Source organism: Nilaparvata lugens, chromosome 14, assembly GCF_014356525.2.
Source record: "Nilaparvata lugens isolate BPH chromosome 14, ASM1435652v1, whole genome shotgun sequence".
NCBI lineage: Eukaryota > Metazoa > Arthropoda > Insecta > Hemiptera > Delphacidae > Nilaparvata > Nilaparvata lugens.
The window spans coordinates 19,840,863-19,858,391 of NC_052517.1; the positions used below are offsets into that span (position 1 = coordinate 19,840,863).

The following is a 17,529-nucleotide window of genomic DNA, read 5'->3' on the forward strand; positions in this document are numbered from 1 at the left end:
ACTGCGACTACGCCCCGTTTCGGAAAGCCAATTTTCTGACTCCAGCTGTTTAAGAGTGAATGTAAATTATAACTCTAATTACTAGGCTATAAGTCTAGAACTTAGCTAAATCCCGAGCTCGGAGACCGGCCCATAATGTTAGTCATGCCCAAAGACCTTTAAGAGATATAGACCCACAATGCCTATGCCTTCCCAATGATAGCTCTTACTTGAAATTGAAGGCCGCCATTGGGGTATTTTAGCACGAGATATTATATGTATATAGTTGTAATATTATAGATTACAAAGGCATTGGTATATAATAATGTTATAGGTTGCCCCCTCAATGGCCTATTTCAATTCCAAGTACTACACTAGCGCTGCATGTGAGTCTATGCATCTTCAAGGTCTTTGGTCATGCCTCACCCTAGAAATGGCTAAGAAATATTGATATTTTGGAAATATCGATGTTTGGATTACAATATATATCGATATCTTGGAAAGTTTCACTATTCTGTCCCAACCCTACATTTGATTCCCAATAAACTTCAAGGCCGGATTCGATAACAAAGAATCCATAGCTGATGACCTCACAACATTCCAACCGACGCCATTCTCCACAAAACCCTGAGGTCCTCCATTACTGGATGAGGCAGCAGCAGACACATTTTTGGCCTTCAATATCTCGTAATGTGACAAAACCGTGCTCAGGTCCCTTTTGGCCATCGCTCGTTGCAAGGGATTCAAACCGCGCAGAACCGAACTGATATGACGACTGAACAGGGCTATGTCGTCGAATTCGTGCAAATTCCTTGATGTAAAATCGGATTCTTGCAAATTCCTCGATGTGCCATCAACCTCTTGCCAGTTCCTCGAAGCAACAACCTCACGTTGCTCACCCAACAGCCTAGAATTGTTCAGATCGTCAACAACCACCCTCAAATCAGGTTGAATCACTGATGATAATCCATCTTGTTGTTGATGAGGACTTTGCACAGAGTTCAACCTTTTTGAGTTACGCTGTCGTAAATTCACCCCACTTTCTTGCTGTGTCATCAAATTTTGTCCACCGTTTTTACTAGACTTCAAACTCTGCACACTGGAATCCTTTGTACTCTTTGGTCCACCACCTTTACTCTGTGGATCACCATCTTTTTTTGATCTTGAACTGTGACTACCACTTGGAATCTTCACACTCTGTGGTTCAATAGACCTTGAAGTCTGCACACTGGAGCCTTTTGTGGCCTGTGGTCCACCATCTTTTCTGGACCTTGAACTCTGTGGTCTGTCATTTTTACTAGACCTGGATCTCGGTTTACTCTTTGGTGATTTTGTACCTTCACTCCCCCTTGAATAGTTATCCTTATCCAGTGTTCCAACATGCACCAACTCATTTTTAGCTAGCAATTCCCTTTTAACAGCTGCGGCCATCCTGCGTTTCTTCGAGTTTTTTGGATTCATTGGTGCTTTCTTTCTCCTTTTCTTCTTTTGCACATCCCCCCCACCTTCATTCCCCTTCTGTCTGCTGAGATACTGCTGCAAGATCTTCTGCTCCTGTTTGAGAATATCAGAGATCACCTCGTCATCTACGGCTCCGTTGATGGTCAACGGATTTTTGACACGCGAGGAAGTCCGTGGCTCTTGTTTGAGACGTTTGATGGGCATTGACCTTGGTTGACGTCGTTGTTCGATGAACCCTTGCTCAACAAGCACATCCACCCATTCATCATCATCATCTGACTTTTGATGTGACCTTGAGGACAAACTCTGATGACCATGACCTGGTCCTGTCAATTCTACACCTCCAGCTGATTGACCTTGATCACCTTCAAAACTGGAGTTTGCTACAATATCCCCCACCTCATCCTGATGAACATACTCCCCACAATTTTCCAACGGATCTTTCTGAACAAACTGCCCATCATTTTGTAACAAAGCCTCACCAACATTTTGTAACAGATCCTCACCAACATTCTGCAATGGATCTTTTCTGCCATTCTGTTTAGGATCATCAGAGTCTCCATCCATTGATGATTGTTCTACAGTGTAGAAGCTTTCGATGACAGGCATTTCCGTTTTTTGTTTAAACTTCACAAATGAATCCAAAAGGTCAAAATGTCTACAAATCCTTGTTTCCGCATCTCCAAGCTGCTGTTGTTTTTGTTTCGTATAGCTTCTACGCAGTTTCTGCCAGAGATCCCTGCAATCCTCAGCTGCAAAATGACAAAAATGCACCCACATTAATGAAAATTTATGAATGAGCATAATGAAATCCAAAAGCACAAAGGGAGTTATTTTTTAGTAAATTGAATAACTATCTTAAAAATTGATATTGTCAGAACATTTTTGTTTTAATAGATCAACAATACCATGAAGAATCTATCTTCTAAATCTCATGGATTTATCTCTTACCGAATTTGAAATGTTCTGTCCCAAAAATTTAAACTTTAGGCGCTCATATCTCAAAAAGTAATGATCAGAAAAAATATGGTTTCATGAGAAAACTTTTTCATTTTGATAGCTTGATGATATACAAATCTAAAAACTTTGAAAAATATCAGAAGTAAAAAGTTTATTTTTAGCCTCTGCACAGCCTTAAATGTTCATTATCGTTTAAAATAATCTTTTTGTGTAGTTGGGAAGTTGATATTTTGGTAATTATTCATATTGGATGAAAAAGACTAAGAAATTGTCAAAAACCACAGATTTATTGATACTTAGAAAGACCGGTTTCGGTTGTTACAACATTGTCAAAACATTGTTTATCAGAGATTGACAATGGTGTAATAACCGAAACCGGTCTTTCTAAGTATCAATAAATCTGTGGTTTTTGACAATTTCTTAGTCTTTTTCATTCAATTTAAAATAATCAATTATATTTTAAAAAGCAAGAAATTATATTTTTCAATAAAAAATAATAATAATATCGAGTGACCTGGCTGGCTCAGGTCTGGTGTCAGAGTTTTCAGGTCGCAACTGATCAATTTCAGGGCCTCTGACATGACCTAACGACTGCTTTTTAGGCAGCCGGGACCGACGGCTTAACGTGTCCATCCGAAACACGCGAACATTTTTCAATAATTTCATAATTAAGATGGAATATTTCGTTAATTGATTCATCTCTACATTGTTAAAAGACGATCTGGCAACAGAGCAAAACGAGAAAGAGATAGCGCTATCTGCTTTGTTGAATGGTAGACAAGGATAACAATACCATTACTAATCAAACACTGCCATTATAACGTGGACCTCACTATCGCTTCAGTACGCGTCCCTCTGTGACTTTGAAATGGCATAAAGGCAAGGTAGGGTTTGCGGGGTAGTATTCATGGCTTTGCGAAAACATCAGCCATCACTATAAACGTGGACCTCACTAGTAGTTCTGTGAACAGTAGACCTCACGCAGTATTCTCATCCACAAGTACCTGATTGAAACTATAGACCTTATGGAAATACAGCAATAGACTGGCTTCTCCACACATCTGTGTAATCACTTGTCAGCTGATTTATGATGAATAATATTCTATAGTCTGATTTTTACTCTAATATTGGCATATGAAGGAGGCTCCTTTATCCTTTTATATTATCCTTGAAATGCAAAATTTCCAAAAACTTTGTATATACATCGACGCGCAATTAAAAAGGAACATACCTGTCAAATTTCATGAAAATCTATTACCGCGTTTCGCCGTAAATGCACAACATATAAACATTAAGAGAAATGCCAAACCGTCGACTTGAATCTTAGACCTCACTTCGCTCGGTCAACTATAGTTCTCTGTGCTTCTAGAAGACTTGGGTGCAAGTTTATTGTAATATTCTCTAGAAATATTCAAATTTTCGGAGTAATATTCATTCACGGCTTTGAAAAAATATCTGGCTTCAGAGACCCTAGATCCCTAGATGGAGGAAGCTCCCTACACACAGAGATTCTTCATGAATGAGAGAGTTGCAACGTATCACCAACAATGGAAAGAGCATGTAGAACGAATGTCAGCTGTGTTGTGCTGAAAGGTCCCAACTCCAAAAAAGCTCCTTGTGTATCTTTTCGGATGCAACACGTTGCTTTTGAGAAGATACAAAAGAGCATATGTTGCTCATGGAAAGATACATTTTCAAGAATGTTGGATGTTTTTGTTTGGGTAGTATTGTAGTCTATAGTGAGGTCCACGTTATAATGGCAGTGGATAAAGATAGAAGAATAGCGATGCTGATTCTCTGCACTAATTAATTATATTTCTACACTGTCAAAAACATAATTGTTATCGTTGTGGACCTAGAAAAGGATAGTACCACGGGCTTTGTCGAATGATAGACAAGGATAGCAGAACCAAAGTTGATCAAATACTGTCATTATAACGTGGACCTCACTATAGTGTCCCTCCGCCGATAGGCAAAGCTACAGCACCGGACTGTTCTATGTGAGAGTGAAAATGGGCCTATAGTGAGGTCCACGTTATAATGGCAGTGAAGATAGGAGGGAGGCATAGTTGCCAATTCTCTGCATTGCCACTGCCTTCTATAGTAGATAGCAAGCTAGCCGTGATTCTTGCTATAGTGTGGTCCACGTTATAATGGCAGTGGATAAAGATAGAAGAATAGTGATGTCAATTCTCTGCATCAATTAATTATATTACTACACCGGCAAAAACATAATTGTCATCGTTGTGGACCTAGAAAAGGATAGTACCACCGGCTTTGTCGAATGATAGACAAGGATAGCAAAACCGAAGTTGATCAAATACTGTCATTATTACGTGAACATGTTATGTTTTATTCACCAAAAAATATATTATACAATGATTCAAGTTAACAATTACAAAAATTTAATAGTACATTTTCATTCAAATATTGAATCATTAGTGAATTGGTTCTATTTCTACATTCTTGTTAAAAAAAAACAATCTGGCAATGTTGTAGAGATGGAAAAGGAAAGAACTATCTGCTTTGTCAAATGATAGACAAGAACAGCAACACCAATGCTAATTAGGTGCTGACTTTATAATATGAATCTCGTTGAAGATGAAATACTTCCCCTTCAACTTTGATACAGACAACTCAATTTCCGTATCGAATTTGATACAAACAACTCAATTTCCGTATCAAATTCGATAGTAACAACTCAATTTCTGTATCGAATTTGATACAGCTACTCAATTTCCGTATCAAATTTTAAACAACAACTCAATTTCCGTATCGAATTTGATACAAACTACTCAATTTCCGTATCAAATTTGATACAACTTAATTTCCGTATCAAATTTGATATGAACTACTCAATTTCCGTATCGAATTTTAAACAACAACTCAATTTCCTTATCAAATTTGATGACTGTTTATGCTTTGTATGTGTTTGAATGTCTGATGTATAACAGAAAAAATCTTTCCATCTTACCCATAAATAGTAATATTACAAGTAATTAGTAATATTATAATCATTTTACAAGACAAGCAGGAGCACTTAGATTATCACAGTGCAATTACCATTTAAGTTTAAAAAGTTTTTTTGAATTTGGAAAGAGGTTATTTAATAAACTGCCTGCTCATATTAAAGAATGTGATATTAATAGTTTCAAGTTTTCTGTTAAAAAGATTCTAATTGACTGCTGTCCATATGGTTATGAGGATTTGTGGTGATGTCTGTGTATTTTCTTAACTGTGATATACCTGTTTTAAAAATGTTTATTATATTATATAGAATTTGCTTATCTTTGTCTTTTTTTTGTATATATTACGATGTGACTGTGATGACTTTTAACGTTTATTGTTATATTTTAGAATTTTTTATTTAATTGTTGCATTTTTGTTAAACTGTTCTGACAATAAATGAATATTGAATGAATCTTGAATCTTGATACAACTTAATTTCAGTATAAAACATTTTAAACAACAACTCAATTTCCTTATCAAATTTGATACAAACAACTTAATTTCCATATCAAATTTGATACGAACTACTCAATTTTCACATCAAATTTGATACAAACTTATAAAATTTGATACAAACTGGTTACCTCTTTTGTTGAGTTGACCGGCTATGTTTTCCCAGACTTCAGCTCTTTTGCTGTTACTAAGAAATTTATTCACATCCGGGTCATAAATAGAAGGAGTCTCAGCCACTTTGCTAATCAGCTTTATTTCTTCGGCCAGTGAGAAGCTCATGTTCATGTCACTCATAACCTACAAAGAAAGATGATTTGAAGAACATTCAATTACATATATATTCAAATTTTGTGGAAGAACAGCTATAGTGAGGTCTACGTTATGATAGTGGTTGAGAAAGATGGGAGAACAGTGTTCTCGATTCCACACTGCCTTCTATAGAGGATGGCTGAAACCGGTATATCTGATGTAATATTAACTGTTCATTCTTGTATGAAATAATCAATTAATTTTTATTTGTCAAGAAAATATATTTTCCTATATTCTGCCTTGCAACTGCCTTCTATAGAATATGGGTGAAACAATTATAAGCTATCCCATGTAATATTAACTGTTCATTCTTGTTGGAGACGTTCAATTACATTTCATTAGTCAAGGAAATAAATATTTTTTAAGATACTGAGACATATAATACATTCTCATAACTGAGACTGAATATTTTGTCAATCATATTATATTTCTACATCGTTAAGAAACGATCTGGCAACATTGTGAAGCCAGAGAAGGGTAGACAAGGATAACTACACCAATATTTATCGAATACTGCTATTATAACGTGGACCTCACTATAACCAGAGTCTCATGGTTGATTTTATCAACAGTCAAATCTTAATGAAATAAATTTCAAAAGCAGGCTACACACAGTGACAATAGTAGCTTCAACTATTTTAAAAATATAAAAATTTAGAAATGTTTGTTTCTTTTTCAATGATCATGAAAATTGAATAAGTTACATTACAGCAGAACCATAAACAAGCTGTACTTCTACTCTCAATTTCAAAGTTACAAGGGCTTTAACAGAATTTATTAAAAATTAAAGGTGTAATTCATTATAAAAACTCTACTGCTTTATTTTTCTTACATTTCTTAAATAAGCTAGCTTTAAAATAGATAAAAGCGTATCAGATATCTTATCAGTACCGCATTTAGCCAAATACAATTGGATTGAACCTACAACACATTTAAAAATGTTATAATTACCTTCCAGTTGATGAGTTTACGCTGATCAAGCTCTAGAAAATCTTCTGATGATAATTTATTTAAAAACCCTTGGATTTTTCAAAATTTAACATGATAAAATCGGCCAAAACAAACGCTTTGTCAATCAATTCGTAAACAATAATTTTTAGGTTAGGAAGTTTGTTGAGACGTTTTTAACTTGTTCAAGGTTTAATACAAAAAATATATTCTAATAATATCAAATATCCAGAATAATACTATCAATTACAATTCAAAAATATCAATTGAATTATATTTTATCAAAAATTGATAACGGAGAAAATTAGAGAGGCCTTGGTTACAGCCATCCGAGTCATGAAGGCACTGAGCTAATGCGCGAAAATTTGAATGTCTATTTTAAAAGTGAGGTTATGTTGTTCAAAATTTGTATTGAACTTTCTATTTAAATACAAACAACTTTCTATTTAAATACATACAATATAGATATTCAAATAAAATATATCTGTAATTATTTTGTTGTTCTCCGTAGTAACAATTCCTTTAATCATTTGAGACGCTTCAGAAAATATTGGTGAGTTTTGAATATAAACTTGAAAATTGACTTATTTCTACTGTAGATAAACTTCATCAAATATTATATAGATTCTGAATACTATCAAATAGTTACAAAACTCTTAAAGCACTTTATTCTCTATCATAATAAATACCGGTAATAAATAATGAAAGAAACTACTCTCAACAATCTCATTAATATTGTTAAATGTTATTTGAAGTGGTTTTTGATCTTGAAATCAATAATATTACAAACTAATTCTCTTCCGTTGTGTTGTATGTTCAATTCACACAGGCCTGTTTCACAATGCTACAAGTCTTGTTGCCAATCATGGGGTTTTGGAGAAATATTGATTACAAGCGTTTCACAAAAGCAGAATTGTAAAATTGTAGAAATTCTACTTGTTTACAAGTGATTTGCTACCTAGTTACAAACAAGTGAAGAAGAGTTTGAGATAATAGGTAACGAGGTTTATTGCATCAAGGAATATGACAATTCTTATCATAGATAGACCTTTGCTCTTGTTTCTGCCTGCTGGCCAGAAATGAAGTGATTCATATGGGAGTATTCACTCATTTTCAATTTGTAACTTGTGCATGAAAGTCATTACTTCTTATGGAAGTGTTCACACATTTGCAGTGTGAACACTCTCATAAGAACTAATGACTTTCCTCCTAGCACACATTTGCAGTTTTTCAATTTTCACTCAACCATTTGAATCAATAAATTAGGTTTTAATATAACTGTAGTGAGGTTCACGTTATAATGACAGTGGATAAAGATAGGAGAAAAGCATTGCCAATTCTCTACCTTAATTATATTTCTACATTATCTAAAATATAATTGGCATCGTTGTGGAGCTAGAACAGGATAGCACAACCGGCTTTGTGGAATGATAGACAAGGATAGCAACACCAATGTTAATCAAATACTGCCATTATAACGTGGACCTCACTATAGGTTAGGCTACTCAGATAGTGCAACTCAGTTCCCATAATAAGAAAGTTGACTATAAAGTTGGATAGAAACTCATTGACATCAACAAAATTAAAATACAAACTTGGATTTTACTGTACAGTTTTTCATTTTGTACACAATAGTTAACAGTCAAAGTATAGGCCTAGTTCATTGAAATTTTTCCACATTATGAAATGACACATCAAGCGAACAGAATACATATCAAATCTCACAATCTTGTTGTAACACATTTTTGACTAGAATTTTCATAATATTGTTTCCCAAAATAGCTGGAACCTTTCACATTTTACATCTCAAACCAGAACGCATTCTCATTGGAGGACAGACCTTTCTTAAGTTTCTCCCCAGCTTCAATCAAATCCGTCCTTACACTCAACCGATCCCGCAGATTGCCCACTTTACCGCCATCTTGATTTTCAGCCATTTTCTTCAAATCATCACCCCTCAACACCACAGTCTTATTACGCAGCTTCTTAGCCAGTCTCCGATCTTTGGGTGTGGTTTTCTCATCCCCAAGCTTCCCCACTTTCATATCTAAGGGTCCCTTTACAAACACAGGTTTCAAAACTTTGTAGGTCAGCTGTCTGCGCAGTTTTTTCCGGTCCACATCGCCGCCATCTTGATACAACCACGTTCTGCTACCATTCTCATTTTTTTCCATCCCATTAATAGCTGGCAAGGGTTTGTATTTGGAGAACTCATTATCAAAATTATTATTTTCACTCTTACTCACATTATTGTTTCTAACAGTTTTATCATTGCTTCGTTGAACATAACCTTTAAATGAATCATTCTTGTATGGGATCAAGCTACTGCTGCCACTATTTTTCCCCCCACCATTATAATTGAACCGTTTCAAAACCGGTTTATGTTGTTGGTTGTTCACTAGATTAATCAATGGTTTCTGGTTTGAGGGGAAACCTGCGCGCTGGTTTTGTGATGATGGGTTGGCATAAAAATGTTGAAACAGTCCAGACGCCTCAAAGTTCCTAACTGGTGAAGAATTCAGTGACCTTGAAATGGAATCTGGACTATTCAAAATGGCTGCCCTGTCTGTTCTAATGGGGATTCTGGGTGAAGATAGTCTGGGACTTCCATAGGGAGTGGACTTTGCTGGCAGTGCAATTTTTGACACACCACTGGTCTCTGAAGATGGAGTTGAAATTCGAGGACGTTGGCTGTAGGCAGGTGAAAAGTTACGGCCTTCAAGATTCGTGTGACTATAACTTGGGTCGTTTCTGCTGAAATTTTCACGGCCATCCAAATTACTTGTCCTACTGGAACTTCCTGCACACTCATTATCACAATCATCCTTTCTATTGTTTTTTCTGCCATAACTATCCAGATTGTTGTCTCTTAGATTACTGTTTCTACTGATACTGTCACGGCCTTCTGAATTATTACTGTTCCTACTAAAACTGCCACGGCCTGTTAGATTGCTGTTGCTACTACTGCCACCTCGATTTAAATTGTTTCTCCCAAAGTTTTTATAGTCTTCCAGAGTATTAAGGTTTCCACTGAAATTTTCACGACTTTCTAGACTACTATTGTTTCTATTGACATTCTCTTGATAATCATCCCTTTTTCTACTAAAATTTCCATGGCCTTCTAGATTACTGTTTCTGCTGTAATGTCCACCACCTTCTAGGTTACTATTTCTGCTGTAATTTCCACGGCATTCCTGATTACTGTTTCTGCCTTCCAGGTTACTATTCCTGCCATAATTTTCACGGCCCTCTTGATGGCTGTTTCTGTTAAAACTACCTCTGCCCTCTAGATTGTTGTCATTCTTGTTGCATGCGAGCATATTCATCAAATCTTGAAAATGGCGGAATGATACCATCAGCCTGCAGTTGGAGAAACGTTTACAGAATTTTTTAAATTTTGCCATTCAAGTTGTTTAAAAAATGAAAATTCTAATTAGATAATTTGATACTGCATTTCTAACGTTATTGTCATATTTGGTTGTTATCTCTGAAAAAATTTAGTTACTGGAAATACTAAATACTTGAAATGTTTCAATGTAAAAAATAAGATTTCCCAACTTGAATGACTATACTTCTGAAATCCTCTAATCTCATCTCATTATCCTCATCCATAACTCATTATCTTAATCCTCAACTCCTAGCACTGTAGTATATATTATTTTTATCCATATTGTTGGATCCTGCTCTTATCCTGAAACATAATTACAGGAATTCTGTTAAAAAATACTGTACCCAAAACAGCCTATATAATTATGCTGTAGTGAGGTGCACATTATAATGGCAGTGGAGAAAGATAGGAGAACAGTGTAGCAGATTCTCGGCCTTGCCACTGCCTTCTATATAGGTTAGCTGATACTGGTTTATCTGATGTAATACTGTCAACAGTTCATTCTTGTTAAAAATGATTAATGTTTGATTCATTCGATATTTTAATCAAGAAAATATTTTATTCAATGATTGGATAATTAATTTTCTAGATTGTGATGAAATATTTTTTTAAATAATTGAGTTTATATAACAATCTGGGTACAGTATAGAGGTGGTAGAGGATAGCGCTATCTGCTTTGTGGAATGATAGACAAGGATAGCAACACCAATGTTAATCGAATTCTGCCATTATAATGTGAACCTCACTCTGGTTCTCTGTGCTTCTAGAAGACTTCGGTGCAAGTTTATTGTAATATTCTCTAGAAATATTCAAATTTTCGGGGTAATATTCATTCACGGCTTTGAAAAAATATCTGGCTTCAGAGACCCTAGATCCCTAGATGGAGGAAGCTCTCTCTACACACAGAGATTCTTCATGAATGAGAGAGTTGCAACGTATCACCAACAATGGAAAGAGCATGTTGAACGAATGTCAGCTGATAGGCTGTGTTGTGCTAAAAGGACCCAACACCAAAAAGTGTATAAATTCCTTGTGTATCTTTTCCACACGTAGCTTTTGAAAAGATGCAAATAGCATCTGTTGCTTATGGAAAGATACATTAAAGCTTCTTGTGTATCTTTTCGGATGCAACCCGTTGCTTTTGAGAAGATACAGAAGAGCATCTGTTGCTTATGGAAAGATACATTATAGCTCCTTGTGGAGGTATCTTCTCGGATGCAACAAGTTGCTTTTGAGAAGATACAGAAGAGCATCTGTTGCTTATGGAAAGATACATTAAAGCTTCTTGTGTATCTTTTTGGATGCAACCCTTTGCTTTTGAAAAGATACAAAAGAGCATCTGTTGCTTATGGAAAGATACATTATAGCTCCTTGTGGAGGTATCTTCTCGGATGCAACATGATGCTTTAGAAAAGATACAAAAGAGCATCTGTTGCTTATGGAAAGATACATTAAAGCTTCTTGTGTATCTTTTCGGATGCAACCCGTTGCTTTTGAGAAGATACAGAAGAGCATCTGTTGCTTATGGAAAGATACATTGAAGCTTCTTGTGTATCTTTTCGGATGCAACACGTTGCTTTTGAGAAGATACAGAAGAGCATCTGTTGCTTATGGAAAGATACATTGAAGCTTCTTGTGTATCTTTTCGGATGCAACCCGTTGCTTTTGAGAAGATACAGAAGAGCATCTGTTGCTGATGGAAAGATACATTTTCAAAAATGTTGGATGTTTTTGTTTGGGTAGTATTGTAGCCTAGTGGCCCTCCGCCAATAGGCAAAGCTACAGGACCCGGATTATAAATAGAAGATGGAGGAAGGTTATATGATATTAGTATTTAATTAGTAAAATATTGGTAGGTCCCGCAAGAATAAAAATTCTAAATTAGTTCTAATTTTATGGAAATTTTCAATTAACCTTGAATCTCTCTCAAAAGTATTTTCTTGGTCTACTGCATCCAGTAATCCATAGACAATTTTCAAAATTCGCTGGTCCTCGACCTCATTTGAGAATTTTGGTTTAGAGATTTCATCTGAAATTAAGATTTAGAAATTAAGAGCAAACATTTTTACTCACACATATAATCTCAATAATTGAAATTAGATAAATAAGCTCAGTTTCTAAGACACTTATTAAATATAATGAACTGCCCGGTTTCTAGGACACTCATTGAATCTAATGAACTATTAAAACTAAATATCTGATACCAGGCCTTGTGTGAAAGTAAACTGTAAAGTTGGAGGTAAAAGATAAAGGTAACATTCAAAAGTACTCAACTATCCAATATTAGAGGATGATTAACCATCTCTAAAACAACCAATAAACATTTTTAAATATTATAAAAATTATTCAAGTCTTGTTTTAAATCAATTTTTTGCCTCACCTACTGTACTTATGCATGTGAACATAAATTGAATCTTCATTTTATAACTATTATTTATAATATAAAGGATATAATTTCGTTATTATATCTAATTAAATAAATGTATGTATCTTGGTTTAAGTGCAGTAGCATATACTTATATTTTTTTTTTGTAAATCTTTTTTGTATTTTGTTTTTGACAAATAAATGTTTCAGTAAATATTCTTTGTTTGGAACCGTCTTATTATGTATGAAACACGATAAAAACTTGAACAAATATTTTATTACAGTAATGATGATAATCCAAAAAAGATCTATTTCCAATTATACCAATAAGCATTATTTTATAAAACATCTTAATCGATAAACAAATCTAATAATCATCTAATTTTTGGTAAAAGTATCGTCTCAAAATGCAATGTTTTTGACATCCCATTGACAATTTGAAGAATTTGAACAATTTAATCATCATTGTATAGTGGTCATTAACTGATTCAACTCAACTATCAAAAACTAGAAACTTTATCTAGAACAAAATAAAGCATCAAATTGACAATTTGAAGATAATCATTATTATATCATCCTATTGAACTGAACTATCAAAAACTACAAAATTCGTCATAAATTTATCTAGAACAAAATAAAGCATCAAATCAACTTCTAGTTTCTTTTTTAGATTACCAAATTCTCCAATAAAACATAATCCTTTACTATTAAAAACTACAAAATTCATCATAAATTTATCTAGAACGAAATAAAGAATCAAATTAACTACTAGTTTCTTTTTTAGATTCCCACATTTTTTTATAAAACATAATCCTTAACTATCAAAAACTGAAAAATTAATCATAACTTATCTAGAACGAAATAAAGAATCAAATTAACTTTTAGTTTCTTTTTTAGATTCCCAATTTTTTTTATAAAACATAATCCTAAACTATAAAAAACGACAAAATTCATCTAAACTATCAAATTAACCTTCAGTTTCCTTTCTAGTTTCCCAAATTTTCTCATAAAACATAATCCGTGTCTTCAACACCACCACAATAATTTAGAACATACCACAAAATATTAACCTTAAAAGATAAACAAACTTTGAAAACGTAATACTGAACTTACCATCATACTTTCTCATCAAATTTTCTCCACAAATTTCCACTCAAACTGTTCCAGAGATAAAACAGATAAAATTACCGCTTTAAAACTCACAAAATTCTTATAAATTACAAGTAAAAGACCGAGAATTTGTTTGGATTTTGTATTATTTTGTCACACATGCAGTGAACGTTGTAAGGGTTACTTGACATGTGTGGGAAAATTTTCACATGTGTAAAAGGGGTTCACCATATAATAGCAAAATTTTCACATGTGTGAAAGATTCATATAGTAACTAACATTCCCGTCAGACTGACAGTCTTGCTTATTGTATAACCACATTGCATCTCATTAAACCAATATCTGACAGTTTCAACTGAATCCATACTATATTGTGGACATCACAATGTAAGTGGCATTGATTATAATAATCAATGGAGAGACACCCACCCCATACTACACACGTTAAAGCACACAAATGTGGTTAAGTGTGAAAAACACTGAAATGCATAAAATATAATTATGTGAGGTCCACGTTATGATGGCAGTATTTGATTAACATTGGTGTTGCTATCCTTGTCTATCATTCCACAAAGCAAAAGTATCAAATAATGGTGTTGTGTATCAAGTTGAGATGATACTGTATCATGTTGTGGTTGTTCTTGTTATATAGTCAGGTCCACGTTATAATGGCAGTATTTGATTAATATTGATGTTATTATCCTTGTCTATCATTCCACAAAACAAAAGTATCAAATCATAGTGTTGTGTATCAAGTTGAGATGATACTGTATCATATTGTGCTGATACTGTATGTTGTGGTTGTTCTTGTTCTATAGTGAGGTCCTATAATGACAGTATTTGATTAACATTGGTGTTGTTATCCTTGTCTATCATTCCACAAAGCAGATAACAAAAGTATCAAATCATGGTGTTGTGTATCAAGTTGAGATGATACTGTATCATATTGTGTTGATACTGTATCATGTTGTGGTTGTTCTTGTTCTATAGTGAGGTCGACGTTATAATGGCAGTATTTGATTAACATTGGTGTTGCTATCCTTGTCTATTACTCCACAAAGCATATAACAAAAGTATCAAATCATGGTGCTGTGTATCAAGTTGAGATGATACTGTATCATATTGTGTTGATACTGTATCATGTTGTGGTTGTTCTTGTTCTATAGTGAGGTCCTATAATGACAGTATTTGATTAACATTGGTGTTGCTATCCTTGTCTATCATTCCACAAAGCAGATAAAAGTATCAAATCATAGTGTTGTGTATCAAGTTGAGATGATACTGTATCATATTGTGTTGATACTGTATCATGTTGTGGTTGTTCTTGTTATATAGTGAGGTCCACGTTATAATGGCAGTATTTGATTAACATTTGTGTTGCTATCCTTGTCTATCATTCAACAAAGCAGATAACAAAAGTATCAAATCATGGTGTTGTGTATCAAGTTGAGATGATACTGTATCATATTGTGTTGATACTGTATCATCTATGGTGATATGCCATGGTATAGAGCGTTTATGTTGCAAATGTGAGTGTTAATTGAAGCCGATAGTCCTAGTAGTTGTTTTTGGTGAAGCTTTTGAGAAGATACAAAAGAGCATATGTGTTTGTCTGTTGCTTATTGGGAAGATACATTAAAGCTCATTGTGTATCTTTTCAGATGCAACCCGTTTTGATTAACATTTGATTAACATTGGTGTTGCTATCCTTGTCTATCATTCCACAAAACAAATAGCAAAAGTATCAAATCATGATGTTGTGAATCATATTGTGTTGATACTGTATCCTGTGTTTTGATATGCCATAGTAAAGGACCTTGATGATGAAAAAGTGAGTGTTAACTGAAGCCGATAGTACTAGTAGTTGTTTTTGGTGAAGCTATGTGACGCTGGTAGTCTCTCATACTGTGCCCTTCTTACACTCTTACACTCCCAACAACACACTAATAATAGACAGTGTATAGGGTGTCTATGTTGCAAATGTGAGTGTTAACTGAAGCCGATAGTCCTAGTAGTTGTTTTTGGTGAAGCTATGTGACGCTGGTAGTCTCTCATACTGTGCCCTTCTTACACTCTTACACTCCCAACAACACACTAATAATAGACAGTGTATAGGGTGTCTATGTTGCAAATGTGAGTGTTAACTGAAGCCGATAGTCCTAGTAGTTGTTTTTGGTGAAGCTATGTGACGCTGGTAGTCTCTCATACTGTGCCCTTCTTACACTCCCAACAACACACTAATAATAGACAGTGTATAGGGTGTCTATGTTGCAAATGTGAGTGTTAACTGAAGCCGATAGTCCTAGTAGTTGTTTTTGGTGAAGCTATGTGACGCTGGTAGTCTCTCATACTGTGCCCTTCTTACACTCTTACACTCCCAACAACACACTAATAATAGACAGTGTATAGGGTGTCTATGTTGCAAATGTGAGTGTTAACTGAAGCCGATAGTCCTAGTAGTTGTTTTTGGTGAAGCTATGTGACGCTGGTAGTCTCTCATACTGTGCCCTTCTTACACTCCCAACAACACACTAATAATAGACAGTAGTAGACAATATCGGAGAAGAAATTTGCAACATAAACCAGCTTATACCATGAGTTATCGTCTTATGCTATAGCTGCGTTTACACCAAAAATATTTATAAAATGTATAGTTTTCTATCCTTATAGATTCTATTAGATTGAACATAACTTATCATACACATGATGAAAATATGTGTTTGACAAGTTCCGTTTAATCTAATAGAATCTATAAGGAAAGAAAAATAAACATTTTGTTAATAACTTGGTGTAAACGCTGCTTTACACTCCCATAACACACTAATAATAGACAGTAGTCGACAGTATCGGAGAAGATTTTGCAACATTCACTACCTATATCATGGGATTATCTTCTGATGCTTCTCTAAGATAATCTATGAAACCTGAGTAAACGAAAATTGCTTTACCTATTATCCAATTTTTTGCATAATCTGAGAATTTTTCCAACCAACTATAATATCACCATCCTATAATGTTAGTAGTACTGTATATGGGGTGATAAACAATAATAATAATAATTACTATCACTATTGGAAGATTGTTTACAGGTTACCATGGTTACCAATTTGTAAAAGTTGTTTGTATGTGGGTGAGGGAGAGAAAGAATCGTTGCTAGGTTTTGAGGTAGAGGAGGAGGAGGAGGAGGAGGAGGAGGAGGTAAAACAGGAGGAGTCCAAGGTAGAAGAGGAGGAAGAGAAGGAGTAGGAGAAGGGCAGAAGATGAAGATTGGTATGTGTGTTTTACTACACAAAATTAAGAAGAAGAAGACGAAGAAGAAGAAATAGAAGTAGAAGAAAAAGAAGAAGAAGAAGAAGAAGAAGAAGAAGAAGAAGAAGAAGAAGAAGAAGAAGAAGAAGAAGAAGAAGAAGAAGAAGAAGGATGAGGAAGAGGAGGAGAAGAGTAAGGAGGAGTAGGAGGAGGAGGAGGAGAAGAAAATAAGGAAGAAGAAGAAGACGAGGAGAAGAAAACAGGAGGTGATGGAGAAGAAGAAGGATGAGGAAGATTG

At 34.6% G+C, this 17,529-nt stretch overlaps 2 protein-coding genes across 5 annotated transcripts; both read right to left on the reverse strand.

Moving 5' to 3' along the window:
* Positions 1–354: 354 nt before the first annotated feature.
* Positions 355–7,278, reverse strand: LOC111048912. Its single transcript, XM_022334893.2, has 3 exons — positions 7,123–7,278; positions 5,994–6,159; positions 355–2,192 (listed from the first exon to the last, which is right to left on the reverse strand). Exons 2-3 carry the CDS (start codon positions 6,154–6,156, stop codon positions 505–507), a joined length of 1,851 nt encoding a protein of 616 aa, XP_022190585.2. The 5' UTR covers positions 6,157–6,159; positions 7,123–7,278; the 3' UTR covers positions 355–504.
* Positions 7,279–8,701: 1,423 nt separating this feature from the next.
* On the reverse strand, positions 8,702–16,948 carry LOC111048913 (probable cyclin-dependent serine/threonine-protein kinase DDB_G0292550). Of its 4 annotated transcripts, XM_039441014.1 has the most exons (4): positions 16,931–16,948; positions 13,986–14,030; positions 12,422–12,536; positions 8,702–10,479 (listed from the first exon to the last, which is right to left on the reverse strand). In XM_039441014.1, exons 2-4 carry the CDS (start codon positions 13,999–14,001, stop codon positions 8,919–8,921), a joined length of 1,692 nt encoding a protein of 563 aa, XP_039296948.1. In that variant the 5' UTR covers positions 14,002–14,030; positions 16,931–16,948; the 3' UTR covers positions 8,702–8,918. The 4 variants fall into 4 exon arrangements, with proteins under 4 accessions (XP_039296948.1, XP_022190587.2, XP_022190586.2 ...); XM_022334895.2 differs by lacking the exon at positions 16,931–16,948 and having other exon boundaries at positions 13,986–14,193; XM_022334894.2 differs by lacking the exon at positions 16,931–16,948 and having other exon boundaries at positions 13,845–13,987.
* Between the last annotated feature and the right edge of the window lie 581 nt (positions 16,949–17,529).

Coding starts and splice junctions, on each gene's coding strand:
- LOC111048912 (XM_022334893.2), bottom strand. CDS start 6,156: ATGAGTGACATGAACATGAGCTTCTCACTGGCCGAAGAAATAAAGCTG. Junction 2,193..5,993: donor CGGTCAACTCAACAAAAGAG/GTAACCAGTTTG, acceptor GTCATTTTGCAG/CTGAGGATTGCAGGGATCTC.
- LOC111048913 (XM_022334894.2), bottom strand. CDS start 13,887: ATGTTTTATGAGAAAATTTGGGAAACTAGAAAGGAAACTGAAG. Junction 12,537..13,844: donor AACTAGAAAGGAAACTGAAG/GTTAATTTGATA, acceptor TCTTAATTTCAG/ATGAAATCTCTAAACCAAAA. Junction 10,480..12,421: donor ACTTTTGAGAGAGATTCAAG/GTTAATTGAAAA, acceptor CTCCAACTGCAG/GCTGATGGTATCATTCCGCC.